Here is a 19,990-nt window from a genome sequence, read left to right as displayed (position 1 = left end):
ACTGCCTTCCTTTCAACTTCCTAGGAACCAGTGCTATGGTATCCATCAGGTCTTGTGTCCATTGTCTTTTCTTCTAGGAGAGAGATCACAAGTTGATATTGTGTTTTGCAATGGGCACCTGACTTCCAGGAGCTGGCCTTGATGGTTTTAGTTGCCAATTTTCCCACTTACATGTAAATTGAAGTTTGTTTTAGTCTCTGTTTTCTAGTTATGCTGTAAGTGTGGACGATAGGTGATTTTATTTGCTTTCCTTGATGATCTGAAAGCTTTTGTAAGATACCTGAAGAAATTCAGATTTAGTGACCATTATCTTACAAGAACTAGGAAGTCATACTCTGATCACTTTAACAAATGTTTTAGTCCCTCTTCTACATAAGCTCCAAGTTAAATACTGAGGCCAAAAATATAAGAACACAAATATAAGGATTACATATGTTTCTAAGAATGACATAGAATACGTTTAAAATATTATTTCATTCAGTACCTATAAGCTAGGTAGATATTTCTTCTATTTTACAGATGATGATGCTTAGGCTAAGAAGTTAAAAGTAACTCTTCAGCAGAACTAGTTAACATTGGTAAGAGTCAAACCTAAGATTTAGTCTGAATCTACTAAATACTCCATGCTCCATCAAAATGGGCACATAATTTCATTTCATTCATTATTCACTAACATTTATTGAGTGTCTTTAAGGTGCTGAGCTATATACCACGTACTGGTGATTCAGCAGTGAACAACAACAACAAAAATCCCTATGCTTCTAGAGCTTACATTCATTCTAGTAATAATAGTCTCTCCTATGGCAACCTGCCAATATATCTCTTGTCTTAACTTCTGAAATACTTTGATTTTGTAAAAACATTATTAGTCAAAGTCATTTGTAGCACCTAAGTATGTATATCATTCAACATAATTGTGACTTTAATAATGCCACACTAACTAGTTTCTCATATTCCAGTTGCCTGATTTATTGCTTATATACTAATAAACTGAAAAAAGAAAAAGTACAGATGGCAAGTAAAAATTGCATACTCCTGGTATTTCTACAACAAAATATGGTATATTAAAGAATTGATTTTATTTTTTAAACTTTATATTATTTGGTGCCTGTTGAAAGAGTTTATTATGTCAAGGTTTGAAATAGAAATGTCTTCCCAATTTAAGATACTTATGGAGTTATTAATTTTATACCACATAATTTAAGATGTTTAAAATTCCACATTAAGCACTGCTGAATGTTTTAGTTTTCACTTATTTGCATAAGAAGTGAAGGATTTTATAACCTGCTTCCAAATAATGGAATCCTAGTTAGAATTCTTTTAGTACTTCATTAAGAAAATATAAAATACTTTCATCATTGTGCAATTTCTCATTATACCTTGTTAATTTTGGCAAATAAGTGATATTTTAAATTCCCATATTGAGTAATATAAAATAGGATAATCTGTACTTACTCAATTTTAATACGGATTTTTGAGCAACAAAGTGGTTGATGGGCACCCTCTGTTGGTCATTTTATTTACCTACAAGGAGAAATTAAAGCAAAATTAAAAGTTTGTCTTCAGTACTTTTATCTCCATCCTTTAAATTAGCATTTACAAGTCTCACCAAAATAATGCTCTAAACTGGGTTTATAAGAATAAGGTATACTACTATTTAGCTGTGCTTGTTTGGATAATTTTGTGGTTATTTGCTTTTTCCTTAGGCTGGCTCTCTAATTGTAGCGTTTAGAATTGGCATTAACATTGCAGATTTTCAAACAAGTATTTATTTAACTGTAGCAAACTATTAGCTACAGTAGCACATTATTAAACAGAGAATGTTTAACAATTTTATTGTCAATTTGGATTAATTAGAAAAACATCACATTTTAGCACCCTAAATAACAGTTTGAAGAATTATTTGAATTGAAAATAATACAGGCATCAGCAAAATGAGGCTGAATTACTTCAGTGTGTCTCTCATTTTTTTAAAAAGAGATTTAATTATTCTGTAAGATTATATGATTAAATGGATTTATATTATAGTTTGATAATATTTATATATAATAACTGTTGGCTGGCCCTAGAAATGCCTATGCAAGTAAATTATAATTATAGAGAAGAAAGCTGTACTCTGCCTTGTGAATAGTTTGGTGGGATTTTTTTTTTAATTTTTTGGTGAATATTCAGCAAGTTTGCTTTTGGTGGCTCTTATATTTCAGAGTTTCTCTTACCTGCTAAGACCTCATGTTTAATCCAAATAGTAATACCTAATGGATCTCAACTTTAGCATAATCTATGACCTATTCCATAATGCTCAAATTACTCACTATATTAGAGCTTTCTTGTATTTCTTCATTGAAATAATTACTTTAAGAGTTTGTAATATGCATTGCTCATATAGAAGGTGTTTTTAGAAATACTAACTTATAAATGCCAGCCGGCTGTATATATATTGTATTTCTTATACCATTTTGGGGAAATTGAGATTTGTGTTTGATTTCTAGTGTGCCTTATAGTAGGCTATTCAATTGAACTTTTCACTCTGTGATGAATAATCAAGCTAATGTTCTGCAACATGACAAACTAAACTTGCGTATAAAATATTGAACATGACTCTTAAAATTTATGATTCAGCGCAACATTTTAAAATAATGAGTACTTTTATTTTGTACTTAGTGAATTCCTTGTTTTTAACTTAAATACTAATATGACCAGAGAGTAATTAGATAGGATCCTGAGAAATTTATGGCTTTAAGTCTACTACATTACTTTAGTTATACCTCACATGTAGTTGTATAAATACTATATACATCTCCTATGTAAATTTATCCGCTTAAGTACATCAATGTATTATTTCAGCTCATTTGGTGTATATTTCACTTAAAATGCTTATGTGCTTAATCCAGTAAGAGAATGAGAGAAGTAGACTGATATTTTATCTTTAAATTTTAATGTATGATAAAGCATAACTATATAATCTTTCTAACATGCCTACTGAAATGCAATGAGATGGTGTCATACTCTTCTGAAAATTAGTCACACTTCAAAATTCCACCAATCTTTCTCCAAAAACTCTCTTAGAATCAAACAGTATCCAAATGGAAAGTTTTTATCTTATCATATATTTGAAGTATCTAATTAGCCAGTAGTTAATTAGGTAACCAAATTAAGTGGAGACCCCCTCCCCGCAAAAAAGTGCAAAGCAGAATAATCTGGGAAATATTGCTCCAGAAATGCAATACTAATTTCTAAATGTGGGATTATTAGGAAATAAGATATTGGAAAAGTATTCAAGGGTGGGATTGATTCGACTTAAACAGGAGATAATTATTTTGAATTGTTTTTATGGTAATATATTCTAAAGTTAGATCTGGAAGTGTCTTATATACTAAGAATTTTATTTGAGACTTTTTCTATTTTCATGATAATGTTTTGCTCTCCATATTTTATTTTTCCTGCAGAGCCACCCCTTCCTTTAGCGCCTGTTATTGTTTTAGTATATAGTTTTTTTTGAATTTCAAAAAGAAATGTTATATGATATTTCTGCATATAAATATATAGGACATAACAAATGTTTGATATTTGTTAGATTTTTATAAGGATAAAGTACTCCTGAGCAGCAAGTTCATGGTTGGGAAGCTCTTTAGCTTTTTCAGGCAGCTATAATCTGGTAAGCTAGAAATGTGATTTATGAAATGGCAATCCAAGGTATTACACTTCCTGGGACCTGAACAAATCTTGTACATCTTGCTTATAAATAAGTGTTCACAGAAGGCTTTCATTGTACAGTAAGCCAGTATATAATCATCAGGGATGGAAAGCTTATATGAAAAATGAAAGAGTTCCTCTATATATTTCTCTTAAAGGCAACTAGCTGTTGACTAAACATTGTGAAGTTTGAGTGAAGTAGTTTATATTATCTGGAAGTCATTATGCATGAATATGTGTCTGTTTTTAATATTTAGGCATTTGTGAAAGATTGTTAAAATATTGCTTTAGAAAAGATCATGTTTTCATTAGTTTTTTTTCCTTTTGACAGTGATATGAATTTTGAAAGTAAAGAACGAACAGCATGTAAAGGAAAGATTGCCATATCAGGTATGCTATAGATGGATTGTTTTATATTACTGAATAAATTCTTTAAAGTACCTACTTGGAGTTGTTGGAGTTTTTTTTTTAAGATTTTTATTTATTTATTCATGAGAAACACACACACAGAGGCAGAGGGAGAAGCAGGCTCCATGCAGGGAGCCTGATGGGGAACTCGATTCCAGGATTCCAGGGTTACACCCTGGGCCGAAGGCAGGTGCTAAGCCACTGAGCCACCCAGAGATCCCTAGAATTGGTGGGGTTTTAATTTCCTGCATCCGTTTTTTCCCTCCATTTTATTTTGCATGTATTTGTTCTAAAACACTGTTTTCATCATTTGCTGTATGTTTATGTAAGATTTTACAGTTTGGGAAAACTGTTTTGTGTACCATTACATGTATTATGCAGTTTTCTCTTGAGTGCAGTTTTGTGAAATAGGTAGGATAGTTCTTTTTCTAGACTTAGAGGTTAAATGACTTCCATTAAGTGGTTTAGCTGGGCTGCAAACTCCAATCTTTAACCTTCCATTCCTTTTCTGCTCAGAGGTTTCAATAATATTTCTAATGTTTGTCCAGGCTAGAGGTTCCATGAGGGTTGGAACTCTGTTTGTTTGTTCATCACAGTATACCCTGAAGCCAGAACAGTGCTTACACATAGTAGTTGCTCAGGGGTATTGATTGGATAGATGACTGCTTCTTGTTTTCCATAGGATAAAACACAAACTATCCCCCCCAAGAGTTTTCCATACTGACCCAACTGTTTTTCTAGCCATGTCTTCAACTCCTGCGTGTAAACGGTCTGTGTTAGTCAGACATTTCTCTCCCAGTTCTGTCAATACACTGCCTGCTTCTGACGCCCAATTAGCTCTTGAAATAACTATATTATCTTCAGGATCTGTTTGCTCATCTATAAAGCCTTCCCTGTTATCATTCCAGCTGGAAATGATGTTTTCTTTCTTTGAATTCCTAATGCTAGATAGACGACCCTTTACCACTAGATGGCACTTATGCTGTGTTGTCTCAGTTTCTCCAAACTTAAGGAAACTAGACGGTGGCTTGGAGATGCCACAGAGTGAAATGAACGCAAGGCTAACTCGTGTACACTAGTTAGGTAATGTACCTTTTACAAATATTATCTCATCAGTACATTTTGGGAGCAACAGACCTCCATCAGCCCTTAAGTAATAACTAGCTTGTTTCATTGGCCAGAAGCCTTGTTCTCTTAGCTCCAGGGAACATGCTGCTGCATTTCAGGCTCTCTCACCCAAGGAACGGTTTTTAGAAATGTCTTTATGGATAAACAAAATTCTCATGCGGGAAGGATAGATTTGAATTTTATAATATGTAATTGTCCTAAATCATAGGAATTGCCCTCAGCAAAAAATTCTTCAGAAAAGTAACTGGAACTATATAAAATCTATTGCTTTTTTTATAGTTATTTATATTCATATTTTCATCTTTCCAGTTATAAGACTGGAAAATAACATGTTTTATACCTCTTTTATGCTTTTGATGCCAAACACAGTACTTTTACATAGTAGTTGTGCACTATGTTCAATACATTTTAACGTGAATAAATAAAATATTTAATATCTTTAAGGGAGATTTTTCTAAAAATACTTAAACATAATCCTCCATTTCTTGTTTCTGACTTAGTGCCACTAAGTATACAAGTGAAATATGTTAAATTGCTGTGAAGACTAAAATGACATGATAGAGTTAACATCTATTGACATTTTATAATAGTTTATTAGCTACAGCAACTCATGATATTAATATTTACTGCGCATTTAGAAGAGTGCTTAAGCAAAAGCATTTAAAATAAGAGAAAAAAAATCTATTTTCCTTACCACAAATATTCAAGTGTAGAAATTAAACTTATTTCTGCATGTGTTCCTTCTTTCCAAAAGATAATTTTAAATTAACTTAAGGAACTGGAAGTCTCAGAAAATGGGATACATATGTAATTTCTTTTCATCTTTGCTTTGACTTAATTATATCTTCTGTGTATTTGTAAACAATAAAAACAAAGAAAAATAAAAACTAATTCACTTTTATAAGTCCATTTTCTTTTGACATTAGGATGACTTTTGTATTGATCAATATGAGTATTTGCAACAAAGGTTCATAATGTTTTGAGATTACATTGATTAACAGGTGATACCAGGGTTTTCCATTTCCAAGGAAATGGCCAGATCCTTTTAAAAATAAACAGATAATTCAGGCATATCTGATCGTTCTTACTAAACATCAAATAATTGTACTGTGGCAATTGACTTAGCTTATTCAGTGACTACTAATTCAGTTTTTAAAGGCTAATCAATTCATAAAATGCCTCAATTTTTACTTCTGAAAATGATAGAGACTTTTAGGAGTTGATAGCATCAAGTTAGACATTGTATTATGTATGTCTCTTTCAGTTTATTATATAAAGGTCAATGAAGACCTAAAAAGAGGCAAAAGTAAGAGCACTGTAAGCTAAAGCCGAGTCAACCATTTGCAAGAATTTGAAAGGAATTTCTACTATTTGAAGCTGAATTAAAAATCATAGTTGGTAAGTTATACATCCTTTGTCATCTGAACAGTACCTGACCAGCTTGGAAATAGATAAGAAATGTGTCCCTTCTCTTGAGAATTTGATATAGGCAGGCATGGGAAAAGGCAAGACTGACCCCATGGGCTATTGGTGTATAGCAGAGGAAGTCAGGGTTCATGTTCCTCCCAAGCCAGTGTAAATAGTTAATACTACCCTAATAGGGCAAGAACAGCTGTGAACAAGAACAGATGTGAAATGAGATGAATCAGCAACTGTGGTCAAGCAAGAAGTAGGCTCTTTGACAGGGTATCAGCCAAGTCATAATTAATAAAACAATAAAAGCAATCCAGTAAAATCAAGAACAAAGTAAAAATATCTATTATATCAATATAACTGACACAATTTTAAAAATTGTAGCTAAAATAGCAAGAATGAGAGATGAAACTACTGAAAAGTAATAAACTGAATACTATTTTAAAAATAATAGATTACAGACCTAGAAAATCTAAGGAAATTTATTGAAACACTATTTGAACTAATAAAGAATTCAGTAGAAGTGGCTAGATTCAAGATAAATATACAAAAAGTGGTAAGCTGCTCTCAAAACCAATATCTAGTTAGGAAATATGGCAAAAATTCTCTTTTACAATAAAAACAGCAAAAAACAAACATTAAATATCCCAAGAATAACCTTAATAAAAATGTAAACATAACTATCGTGGTACTGTATCTATTGACAGAATATTATAAAGTTACCAGTTCACAAATTAATTTGGATAATAGAATTCTAATAAAACATTTTGGAGGGGGAATTTGGACAGTATATTTCTAAAATTTGCATAAAGAATATAAATAATAGTGAAAGGGAATATAAAGGAAGGGAAAAGAAATGTTGGGAAATATCAGGAAGGGAGACAGAACATAAAGACTCCTAACTCTGGGAAACGAACTAGGGGTGGTGGAAGGGGAGGAGGGCGGGTGTTGGAGGGGAATGGGTGACGGGCACTGAGGCGGACACTTGACGGGATGAGCACTGGGTGTTTTTCTGTATGTTGGTAAATTGAACACCAATAAAAATTAATTAAAAAAAAATAAAATAAAATTTGCATAAAGAAATTAGCAATTTAGAATAACATGCTTTGGAAGGATATATTTCTAACAAATGGTACAGTATATTATAAAGATTCAGTAGTTATAATAGTATGGTATTAGTATTAGGATAGACAAAAACTGATAAATTATTCAATTAGATCTGTAAAGCATATACCCAAAGCACAGATATTTACTCAGAAGGTCACATATGATAAAGATCCATTGAATCATTAAATCAATGAGTAAGGGAAGGCCTATTAGATGTATAAATGGAGCTGGAACAATTATTTTTATAAGAAGAATATATTTTTTTTTTACCTCATATACCCAAAATTCTCACATAGATTAAATAATTAACTTTTAAAAGTACAGAGCATAAACAGTATGTTAAAAGAAAAGTGGATCATGGATACAAATATTCACTGAAATGGCAATACATGTTTTAACATTTTTCTTGTTACTTAGGAAAATGCAAATCTAAACAAATCTTGTCAGCTGGCTATTAAATTAGTAAATATGTTTTTTTTTTTTTTTTTTTTTTTTTAGTAAATATGTTTTAAAAATTATGGTTGGATGTATATAAAGTGTTTAGCTTGGCATATGGAGAGAGCCTAATAAGTAATATTTTTAATCAAAATGGCTCAGGCAGCCGTGGAAGGACACTCATACATACCTAACTGGTTGGGTAGGGTAGGGACAAGGGAGTATTATAAAGGTTTTCTAGAAAGGAAATTAGAAATAGGCACTATGAACTTTTAAAAGGATTCTAAACAAATGAAAATCTAGACAATATCATGGGACTTAAAGTGAAGCAAAACATAAGTGTAGCCAAGAAGCTTATATTCATAAAGATTTGTAATTATTTTAAAGTGACATAATTAACTGGTATGAAAATATGCATTTAAATACCATAAGTGTAATAGGGAAATATCTTTAAAATTTTTCCATAAAGGTTTAAAGTATTTATATTCTGAGTAATTAAAACTGATTTCAAAAAAATTTTAAAAAAAGTAAAACTAATTTCACTTTATCATTGAACTTTCTACTGTATTGTGTTATGCTGTAATTCATACATCTTAATCTACTTGGTAGAACTTTGATTCTCTTTGAAAATGTATAGATACTGGAATGTCTGGGTGGCTCAGCAGTTGAGCAGTTGCCTTGGGCTCAGGGCATGATACTGGGGTCCAGGGATCGAGTTCTGCATCAGGCTCCTTGCATGGAGCCTGCTTCTCCCTCTGCCTATGTCTCTCTCTGCCTCTCTCTCTCTCTCTGTGTCTCTCATGAATAAATAAATAAAATCTTTAAAAAAAGAAAATATATAGATACCATTAGAATATCAGAGGAAAATTGTTAATCTCGTATTTAAAGGGAATAATGAAGGAAAAATTTTGACTGTGTCAAAGATCTAGATTAACATCTAGAATAGATCATTAAAACAATTATTTTAAAGTTTGAAGAATATATGAATGAGAGAAAATACATTTCTGTCTCCTTTAAAACATATACCCTTTTCTTGGTCTCAAAGAAGGAATGTATTACTCTTTTCAGTTTTATTTCTTAAGGGAAATGCTGTAGTTTGTAACATGAATATATAAAGATCTGAAAATTCTTTCCTAGACCAGTTAAATCTTCTTAATGGAAAGAGTTTGTATCTGTTTGTCATGAACAATGATCTTAGACAAGTCACTTTTCTTCATCTTTAAAGTTTGCAGAGTGGAAGTCCTGACGTCCTTTCTACCTATTATTTTCTGATTTTGAAATGTATTTACATTAGTTGCTACTGCTTACCCCAAATAGAAATTCAACAATTTCATCTATTTCAAAAACATAAATCACAAAATGAAAATGTTGTGGCATAAGCTAATTACAGACCTTACTTAATAATTTGTTGAATAATAGTTGATAGAGTTTTTGGTAAATTATTTAAATAACTTAACAGATTTTATATTCCTAGTCTAGGCAATTTTTGAGAAAATATTGCCTGGGTTAGAATACTTAAATGATAAATTTTATATTGGCTTTAATAGTCAGAATCCATTATGGAATTCAGAGGTTCATTTCACTCTAAGAAATGAAACTTATCAAGATTATTACCTGTCATTTCTTTTTCCCTTTCTTCATAGATATTCGAATACCACTAATGTGGAAAGACTCTGATCACTTCAGCAATAAGGAACGTACGTACAATTTTAATTTATATTTGAAATGTTTTCTTTAAAGTATATAGTAAATTTGTGATTATTGGGGGGAAAAAGCTGCTTCCACATTGAAATAAATTGATGTCATTTGGCAGAATAAACAATATCTTGCTGAACTGTGTTTTCTCCAGTTTTAGTACAAATATGTTGTAATTACTTGATATTAATTAAGATAATGCCTATCTAATGTACTTTTAGTTGTTGATTGGAACCTATACAAGGAAAGTAACAGGTTGTGGGGAAGGGAAGTGTGCAACAAAAGAAAATGTTGAAGGCAGCATTTCTTTTTGACCAGAATCCGGGAGATCTTTTTTGCCTTGTTTTGTTACTTCAGATTATTTAGCAGGGTATAAGAGGGAAAGATTTTTACCTCAATCTGATTTTTTTCCCCTTTAGCATTTTATGGCTTTATATAGTCTTCACAAATCCATGTAATGCTTAGGTCATAGAAATTAACCTTAAATGATTTCTAGCTGTTAGAGGCAAAGCGGAAAAGATATGATAATCCTTTATCTTTCTTGTCTATTGTGATAGCTTTGTTCCTCATACTTTTAAAAATTGAATCATATTGAGCATAATTAGTTTTATATGAAGAATCCAAAATCAGGTTAGTATATTTGTTATTCAATTAGGAAATATAATTTACTTTACAAAGGAATACATGTGGGGATTAAGCATATCTTTCTGATTACTATAGAGAATAAGTTTTTCTGAAGAGCTACATTTTCTCAATAATGAGGTTTTAGCCCTTTACTCACCCAATACTTTTAAAAAACATCACCAAATTAAAAGGCTCAGCAGTTATGTTTTTTGTGTTCGCATATCTACTTTTTATTGTTTTTGTGGTTTCCTCCCCTGCTGTCAGTTTGGTGGAAAATGTTTTGCTGTTGTTAACGTGTCTGCTCCTAACCTCTTATAATAGAAAACTTCTTCTTAAATAGGTTTGGAAACCAAAATGAGAGAGGTAATAGTATATACACAATAATAAAATGGATACTAATGAAAGCTTAGAGAGTTTTCTAGGAATAAAATTTATGAATGTGAGGCTTACTTTAGGCTACTGAGAGGCCAATATCTTCAACTTTATTTTTTGATACTCCTTGGTTTAATTGCTTTGTTCTGGTTGGGAAGGATGTGGACATATACTGACAGAACAGTCCCTATAAAAAGTTAAGGATTACAGTGTAACATGTATGAAAACAAGAGCCTATTAACAAATATTTGAACTAATTTGTCATTTTCAAGTAGATTTTAACATAATGTAGGCATGATTCATCTCATGGATCATTGTTTTTCCCCTAGGATCACAGCACTATGCCATTTTCTGTTTATTCAAAATGGGAGCCGAAGTTTTTGATACTGACATGATGATTGTGGATAAAACAATCACAGATATATGTTTTGAAAATGTAACTATATTGTAAGTATGTTTAAGTCTTCAGAGAATTAAAAAAAAAGTCTTCAGAAAATAATTTAAAGGAAGACAAAATTATTGAGGGTTTTGGATTAGTTTTGAACATTAAGATCTTTAAATGTTTAAATTGATTCTGAAAATTACTTTATTCAAAAGAAGCCCATTTTTGCATTTGAAATTTTTCAGTGTAAAATAAAGTGGAAATCATGTAATATTGGTAGTAAATATTTGACTCCTTGGATATGAGAAATTTTTGTAAACATTTGTAGTTTATTATTAACCAAGCTATGAATACAATGGAATCTCATAACATTATTTTATATGGAGTGGATCTGGGCATAAAATAGGTTCTTACATCTCATATAGGGTATTTAGTTACAGAAATACTAAAATAGTTATAACAACTTTGTTTATAAGATAGTCCTGAAATAATGTACCATAGGGAAAGCACTTTGGTAAAATTTCGAGATGTTCTTTTTCTTATGGTGTACTTCTTTCATGTACTCCAAAACAATAAAAAATTGGGTGATCCTTAGGGCTGTTTTTATTGCCCCTGCTCTTTTACAGGCTCATTTTATTGTGGTCATAATGCAGAACCAGAAGGAACTCCTCAGGTAGCCATAGAAATCATTTTTAACTAACATAAGTTTTTCCTGGCCTCTTTCAAAGGTTCTATTGGCCTAAATCAGTGTGTGACTTGTATTTCTTTCAGGGTTTCAAAAACACTGTCTTCATACCTAAATATTAATAGCTACTTAACTATTAAAATAAAATTGAACGTACATGTTTTTTTTTCCATTTTCAGCTATGGAGCTAAACAGTTGAGTTTTGAGAGTAATTTTGCCACTCACATAACATTAGAAAAACTATTGCAAACCATGTTTTGTGGCTTCTGTCCAGTGTCCCATAAATAATTGTGTAGCATGGAAAAATAAAATGCATTGCTCTGAGTTATTAGCAGTTGTGTAGGCCTTCTTACAAACTATCGGACCAAAGGAATTTATTTAGGATCCTCAGAATATATTACCAAATACTTACATAGTTGAGACGGTAAAGAATAATTTTTCTTGCTTATCCAACTACATTTATCTCCATAATCAACTTTTGCTAGTGCATTTTTTTCTACCAAAATCATCCTTATTAATGGGCTCTTTTCTTCACATCACTTTGCTATCGTTTGTTTTTACCACAAAGACAAAATCATAAATTTTTTTTCATTGAATGAACAATGCAAGTTACTTGGGAAGACAACACATGATTTATAATTTTTGAAAAATTCTGTAAATATTTTAAATTGTTCCAAAAATAACTGCTGACAAATGTTCTAAATGTTGTTTAAAAATGTGCTTTTGTTACAATTGTTTTTAATAAGTATTCAATATTTATGAATCTCTGGTTTTTCTCTAAATATTGACATTTGTTAGTCATTACCAAGAATACTGTATGTTTAAAGGTTGCCAAGTAAACTATAAAAATATCTGGGAGTTATTTCTTGGATGTATCCAAAGTATAGATTGGCCATTTAAAATCTCTGAGACTGACGGATCTTCCATCTAAGGCAACATCTACTGCTGATGGACCTCTCTTGTGGTTTTAAGTAACTTTTATTGTTAGTAACACCACCACAATCTTTTATGGTAAAGGTAGTTCATTGTGTCTAAAAAAGGGCAAAGCCAAGCTTAGCATTTGCTAAAAGTGCAGAATTTTTGCATATGAGTATAATAGTGTATTGAATACCTTTTATGCAAGGTTAAGAATTAGAGACCACCAAAGCAGCACTCTCCCTCAAGAAGTTCCTGCCTTGCAGTATAGCTCTTTGTATTGTTTCTTGCTTGTATGTTTGTTTTCCCCTAGATAACCAAACAGTGCAGCATTATTTTAGAGTTATTGGGAACAAAGGTAGGGTGGGGTGGGGAGGACGTGGTAGTGGTTGGACTGTGACTCTTTATTGAAAAAGAAATGAATACTGAAGTTTGCAACAGAAGAATCCTTTTATGTTTTCTTTCCTTTTTTGATTTTTAAGTCTTTCCCTTTTGGAGGAATAGTTATTTCAGGAAATCACACATATTATATAAATACCTTAAAAAGAGGTGTAACTGAAGACAGGACAACAGGAAATAGCACTGGCAACAAGATGACCAGAGGGCATTATTCTTTTTCTTTAGGACTGTGCCTGCATATATTGGTTGCTTTGTGTTAACATGGCCCTACTTTAGAAGCTGGTAGCTCTGGAAGTTGCTAGGACTCTCTCTGGTCCTTTAGATACTAAACAGGGGGAGATTCTGACTCATTAACATATATTAACATGAACATTTCAAATTGTGATTTTAAATGTTATGAAAACACCAAAGGATGTTCCAATTTTATTTTCTGCTGAGTTAAATTTCTAATGTTGTGAATGCTCTTGATTTTAGTAATGAAGCAGGGCCAGACTTTCAGGTAAAGGTGGAAGTATATAGCTGCTGTATAGAAGACTCTTCCATAACCAACACACCCAAAAAACTAGCTAAGAAATTGAAGACATCTATAAGTAAAGCAACAGGGAAGAAAATAAATTTGATGCTTCAAGAAGATCATGAAACATGTTCGTCCATTTCGTAAGTTTTTTAATACAGCATTTATAGTGACATAGGATTACTATATATCTGTGACATTTTAAAGTATTGTATGTGGAGTTTAAGTTTACATTTTAAATGGAAAAAGCATCCTGAAGCAGAAACAAAACACATTTATCCAGTTGAGGTCTCCTTAATACCTTCCTTTGAAAGTAGGAAGTTGAGGGACAGTGTATTTTAGTGATTTGGAATTCCAGTATCTACCACAAAGCTGAAATATTTTTCTTAAAAAGGGACTGTCAAACTACTTACTGCCTGTCAGTCTACTAACTGGATTTCTATATATGTCATGCGTTATTCTTACAGATTTTTAAAAATATTTTATATCTTTATAACAAAACTTCTTTACCATTATCATGTCTAACAAAATAAAAAATAAATCCGTAATATCATCTGATATCCAGTCCATATTCAAATTGTCCCCATTATGAAAATGTCCTCTTGTAATTTGTTTGTGCAAATCAGGATCCAAATAAGGTCTACAGTGTGCTTAAGTGAGTCTTTTTAAGTTTCTTAGTCTTTAATGATTTCCCTTCTACTTTTTTTTTGTCCTGTTTTTGGAAGAAATCAGATATTGCAGAATTTCCCATATTTTAGATTTAGCTAATGCCATCTTTGTCTTTCTTTTTAAACATCTTTTTCTATCTCCTGTGTTTCCTACAACTGGTAGTTAGATTAGGAGGACTGATTTGATTCAGGTTCTTTTTTAGGTAATAATACTTCATATTAATTTTAGGTACTGGGGATCCCTGGGTGGCTCAGCGGTTTAAGTGCCTGCCTTTGGCTCAGGGTGCGATCCTGGAGTCCTGGGATCGAGTCCCACGTCGGGCTCCCAGCATGGAGCCTGCTTCTCCCTCTGCCTATGTCTCTGCCTCTCTCTCTCTCTCTCTCTCTCATAAATAAATAAATAAATAAATAAATAAATAAATAAATCTTAAAAAAATAATTTTAGGTACGTCCTACTGTCTCCATTAGGAGGCCTTGTCCCACTTACAGTTTTATTAAAATTGTGCAGTGGGTTCAGGTGTTGCCAGCCTAATTCATCCATTATAAAGTTCTTTATCAATGTTTCATCTAATGGTTTTAGCAGCCATTGTTGATAATTATTTCATTAGGGATTATAATTTGGTGACTTTCTAAGTTTGTCATGCATATGTTTTTAAACTTTGAATTTTCTCAGGAAAGACTTTTCCTTCATGAACTGTGGATATAATTGGGAAAAATTGATGGAGGAAAGGGAGAAAAAAATGCTAGCTTCTTTTACTTACCCAGTTTTAGAATAATGAGTTGATATCCTAGCAACCATGGAGGTAATCAGTGTTTTCTCTTATTTGAACTCTTGAATTTTTGTATATGTTTGTGTTTCAATCTGTTATAGTTATTATTCTCTTTGAAGCCAAGTTGTCCCATCTTTGATCAGGGGGAACCCTTTCAACTGACTCCTGTAGCTTTTGACACAACCTAATCTCTGAAAGCTTCTTTACTTTCTGACACCAGCTGTTCCACATTCATCTTTTATTTTTCTGCCCAGACTTGGAATCACCATTTCTTCGAGGAGCCCTGGTTTCTTTCAGATATTTTCTTTAAACATTGTGTTTGTTACTTCACAAATAGTTTTATGTTTATGTTTCTTGGGAAAACTGTTGATCAGTCCACATTCTTAGAATTTCTTTGCATGTCTTGGTAGAGTTGGCTCTTCAGCATGTCGATAACTTGACTAGAATTACAGAAAGCAAAATATTTCAGGTATATACACCCTGGAAATGTCAATCATCAGAACATAATTAAATAACTCTTCATGTCAGATACATTACGTATGGGAAATATCTTGGGATTCTAGCATTATAGTTCAGTCTCTTTTGATTGAGGCCTATGCTAAGAAACACATTTTACATCATGACTGAGTTTGCAGCAGCATAAGCAGAGAGATTTCATGAAGCAATACTTAGCCCTAGCTATTTATAATATAGTTTTCAGACCCTTTTTATTTTTAAAAAAATGCAGTTTATGAGTCATAAATCCATGTCACAATCCAATGGATGGGTTTTTTCCCCCCATTTTCCACTGAAAAATAGTTACAAAGATGTTAAGTCTTTCCTCGTATAAATATCATTAAAAAGTAGATAAGGGACCCATTCATTTTCTTCCTTTAGAATTAAGGCCTTCTTTTTCTAGATTAAGAGATGTCAAGAATTTACTACAGAGTTTAGTAGTTCTAAAACTTTTTTAAGCAGCAAAATTTATTTTGCTTTATTCAAAACAATGACAGGACCATTAATGTTCTGGGCAAGTGACATTATTCCCTGGGTCTCAGTTTTCTCATATGAAAGGTAAAGATGCTTAGACACAATCATTTATTAGGAGCCTCCTTACAGACATTTCTAGGGTTTCATACACCTTAAAGCTTATTAAAAAAGGAGTGAGCCTCAGACCTCATTTTAAAATATCATTATTTTGCAGTGAGTACTTAATTTTTATCCTGTCATGTATTATTTGTGTGACCCAGGGCAGAGTAATTTACTCTTGTGTCTTCTCTTTTCCTTCTGTAAAATGGGAATAATAATAATGTAATATCTAACTCCATAGGCTCATTATGAGATTCAAAAAAGATAAATCGGGGATGCCTCAGTGGCTCAGTAGTTGAGCATCTGTCTTTAGCCCAAGGCGTGATCCTGGAGTTCCAGGATTGGGTCCCACATGGGGCTGGCTCCCTGCATGGAGCCTGCTTCTCTCTCTGCCTATGTCTTTGCCCCCCTCTCTCTCTCTGTTTCTCATGAATAAATAAAAATTTAAAAAAACCCAAAAAGATAAATCCTAAACTTGGTGTGTAGTAAGCATTTTAAAAATTCAGATATAAATTAACAAGTAACATATTAGCTTCAAGTGTGCAACATAACTATTCAGTTTCGTATACACTGAGAAAGGATTGCTACAATAAGTCTAGTTATGGTGCCTAGTAACTAGCTCACTGTACAAAGTTAAAGATTTTTTTCTTATGATGAGATCTTTTAAGATTTACTCTCTTAGCAGCTTTCAGGTATTTAATTCAATATGATTGACTATAGTCATCATGCTGTAAATTACATACTCATAATTTATTTATTTTATGATTGGATGTACCTCTTGACTCCCTTTGCCTATTTTGCCTACCCCCCCCCCAACACACCTCCCCTCTGACAGGCACCAATCTGTTTTCTATATTTATTAGTTCTGTTTTGCTTATTTTGTTTTTTAATTCCACATATAAGTGAAATCATATGGTATTGTCTTTTTCTGTCTGACATATTTCACTTGATATCCTCATGGTCCATTCATATTTTTGCAAAAAGCAAGATTTCATTCTTTTTTATTATGACTGAGTAGTCATCTACTACATAAACATATCACATCTTCTTTATTCATCCATTAGTGGATTCTTAGGTTGTTTCCATATCTTGGTTATTATAAATAATGCTATAGGGAACATAGGGATGCATACACTGTCTTTTTGAAATAGTGTTTTCATTTTCTTCAAATAAATGCCCAGTAGTAGAATTGTTACATGAAGCTAGAAAGCTTCTGCACAGTGAAGGAAATTATCAACAAAATGAACAGGCAGCCTACTGAATGAGACAAGATATTTTCAAATCGTCTATTTGTTAAGGGGTTAATATTCATATACATTAAGAACTCTTAGAACTTAATAGCAAAAAAGAATCCAATTAAAATATAGGCAGAGGATCTGAATAGACATTGTTCCAAAGAAGACATACTGATGGCCAACAGAAACATGAAAAGAATCGTGGTCAGCATCAAAAATCATCAGGGAAATGCAAATCAACACCACAGTGAGCTACCACTTCATAACTGTTAGAATGACTGTTATCCAAAAAAGGATAAGAAATAAATGTTGGTGAGCATGTGGAGAAAGGCGGAACCCTCATGCACTGTTGGTGGGAATGTAAATTGGTGCAACCAGTATGGAAAACAGTATGGAGGTTCCTAAAAAATTAATAATTGGAAAAAATAAAAGCAGTATTTAATCATTAAGTTCTTGCCATTATTGTTACTATTTTTACTTTTCTGAGACTAGTGCTTTTCCTTAACTTTTTTTCAAACTCATGCTTAAGTACTGCAATTTAAAAACAAGATAGGATTATAAAATATAGACAGATATTTTAAAATATAAAACCATTGCTTATAATTTCAAAGAAGATAATCTGAGTGATATTAGAACTTGCATTTAACCCATGTTCCTCTTTGAAGCCTGGAGGAATATTTTAGCGTAGCAGTATTTGTATTAAGTTCTTGTCATTTTTAAAAGATTTTATTTGTTTATTTGACAGCAAGAGAGAGAGAGCATGAGTGGGGGTTGGGAGAGAGGCCCAAAGGGAGAAGCAGACTCTCCTCTGAGTAGGGAGCCTAATTGGGGCTCCATCCCAGGACACTGAGATGATGATCTGAGCTAAATAAAGGCAGACGCTTTACTGACTGAGCCACTCAGGTGCCTCAGTATTAAGTTCTTTTAAGTAACAAATGGCATATTTATCTTGAAGTGTTCATTCTCTTATTTAGATTTGTTATTCTACTTGGTTTATACCTGAATCCAAACATTAATTTTCATTATGAACATTGCCCATGCAACTTGTATGCCATTTGCTTATTTATACCAATTAAAGTTGATCAAAGGAAGAGTAAAATGTTTTACATTTCACTGATTCGTTCTGCTAATACCTGAATTCTACTGAGCTTCAGGTGTGAATCCAGCATATACTAGGTTAAACTCATAGCCCAGGATGACTCTTAATAATTCCTTAACTGACAGCTTCAGCACCATGATAGGAGTTTGAGGATAGCACTAATGATCAAAATGCATAAGGAGATCAGGTTTGTTTCAATAGTGATCTTGTTCAATGAGAAGATTTCCAGTACAGCTTTTAATTTTCAACCAAAATGGGAATTAAAGGTCAAATTTGGGACATATATATCTTCCCTAATAATATGGCATGTGACCAAATATAGCTGTTCTTTCTGACAAAAAAACATTAACTACCATTAAAAGTAGTCATTTTTATTTTTTTTTCATAGCATTTTTGGACCAATCTCCCCCCCCCACCCCAAAGTTATAACAATTGGTCTATTTGATATTTAAAAATGTAGCTGATTTAAACTGTTGGGAACTCAATATTAGGGTTGGCCAAAAGGAATGAGTGTAATGTTTTAGTAAGAAAATGTTATCCTGACAGGAATGTTTTAAAAGTGAGATCATTGTTGGTTTTGGAAGCATTGGCATTGTAATTAGTCATGGTTTAAAAATGAAGTAACTTGAAATATCATCATAAAGTATTGTTTGATCCAAAAGAAGACAGTGAACATTTTTGGTAATTTTTAGCATGCTCCCTGATGTGATTCATTTATTCATTTTATTTGTGGAATTTCACTTACTGAAATTCCTTTAGCCAGATTTTCCCAGTGTCTCTAATAACTGAGTTCACTATTTTATGCTTCTTGAGAACTATTTAGTACACTATTTGGCACTGTGTAAATATACATCATTTTAAACAATCATTTCAAGAAAGCTGGTAAAATTCAGAGTGATTATTTATTTGACAAAAAGGTATATTAATTTTTTTTAAAAAAGATACTATACTACATTTTAAATTAGATTGGAGCTATAGAACAAATATGTTAACCCTGTCTGGAATAAATGAGTTATTTATGTTTAAGGAACAATGAAGTTACTGTTTTGATTGTGTGAAAGATGATTCAGAGTTCAAACATAACTAAAGACATACTCAGCCATTGGGTGTCATTTCTTTATTCATTTAATGATCTTAGAAATGATTATTCAGCAGTTAAATCATATGGCACATTGGTTTCCAAGTTAATAATAAGTCATGTTCTCTGAACTCAAAATTCTTGCAGTGGTAAAATACAGTCACTTGTCTTTTAACAGAAAAAGTACCATAATTTTAAACTATTTCTTAATGAAATATAAAGGTAGTAAGTATAGTATAGTGGGGTTCTCCTTCCAATACACCACTTGCCTCGCCCAAGGCAGGTCAATTATGTTCTCTGAA

The 19,990-nt window shown here is 32.2% G+C and overlaps 1 protein-coding gene across 4 annotated transcripts in view; it reads left to right on the top strand.

Annotated features, from left to right (window-relative positions):
- The window catches only part of RTKN2 (rhotekin 2), a 139,078-nt gene that overhangs the window by 83,028 nt on the left and 36,060 nt on the right, over nt 1–19,990 (top strand). For 3 of the 4 annotated variants that reach the window (XM_072756125.1, XM_026013581.2, XM_072756127.1), the window contains exons 3-6: nt 4,025–4,083; nt 9,828–9,881; nt 11,205–11,322; nt 13,731–13,913. In XM_072756125.1, coding sequence (XP_072612226.1) covers nt 4,025–4,083; nt 9,828–9,881; nt 11,205–11,322; nt 13,731–13,913 — 414 coding nt within the window. Of the gene's footprint in view, nt 1–4,024; nt 4,084–6,493; nt 6,628–9,827; nt 9,882–11,204; nt 11,323–13,730; nt 13,914–19,990 lie in introns of all 4 variants that reach the window. The other variant, XM_072756128.1, reaches the window with a different exon arrangement.

Source organism: Vulpes vulpes, chromosome 4 (assembly GCF_048418805.1).
Source record: "Vulpes vulpes isolate BD-2025 chromosome 4, VulVul3, whole genome shotgun sequence".
NCBI classification, from domain to species: domain Eukaryota; kingdom Metazoa; phylum Chordata; class Mammalia; order Carnivora; family Canidae; genus Vulpes; species Vulpes vulpes.
Note: the sequence above shows the minus strand (reverse complement) of the source record. Positions and strands in the feature narration are given on the sequence as shown.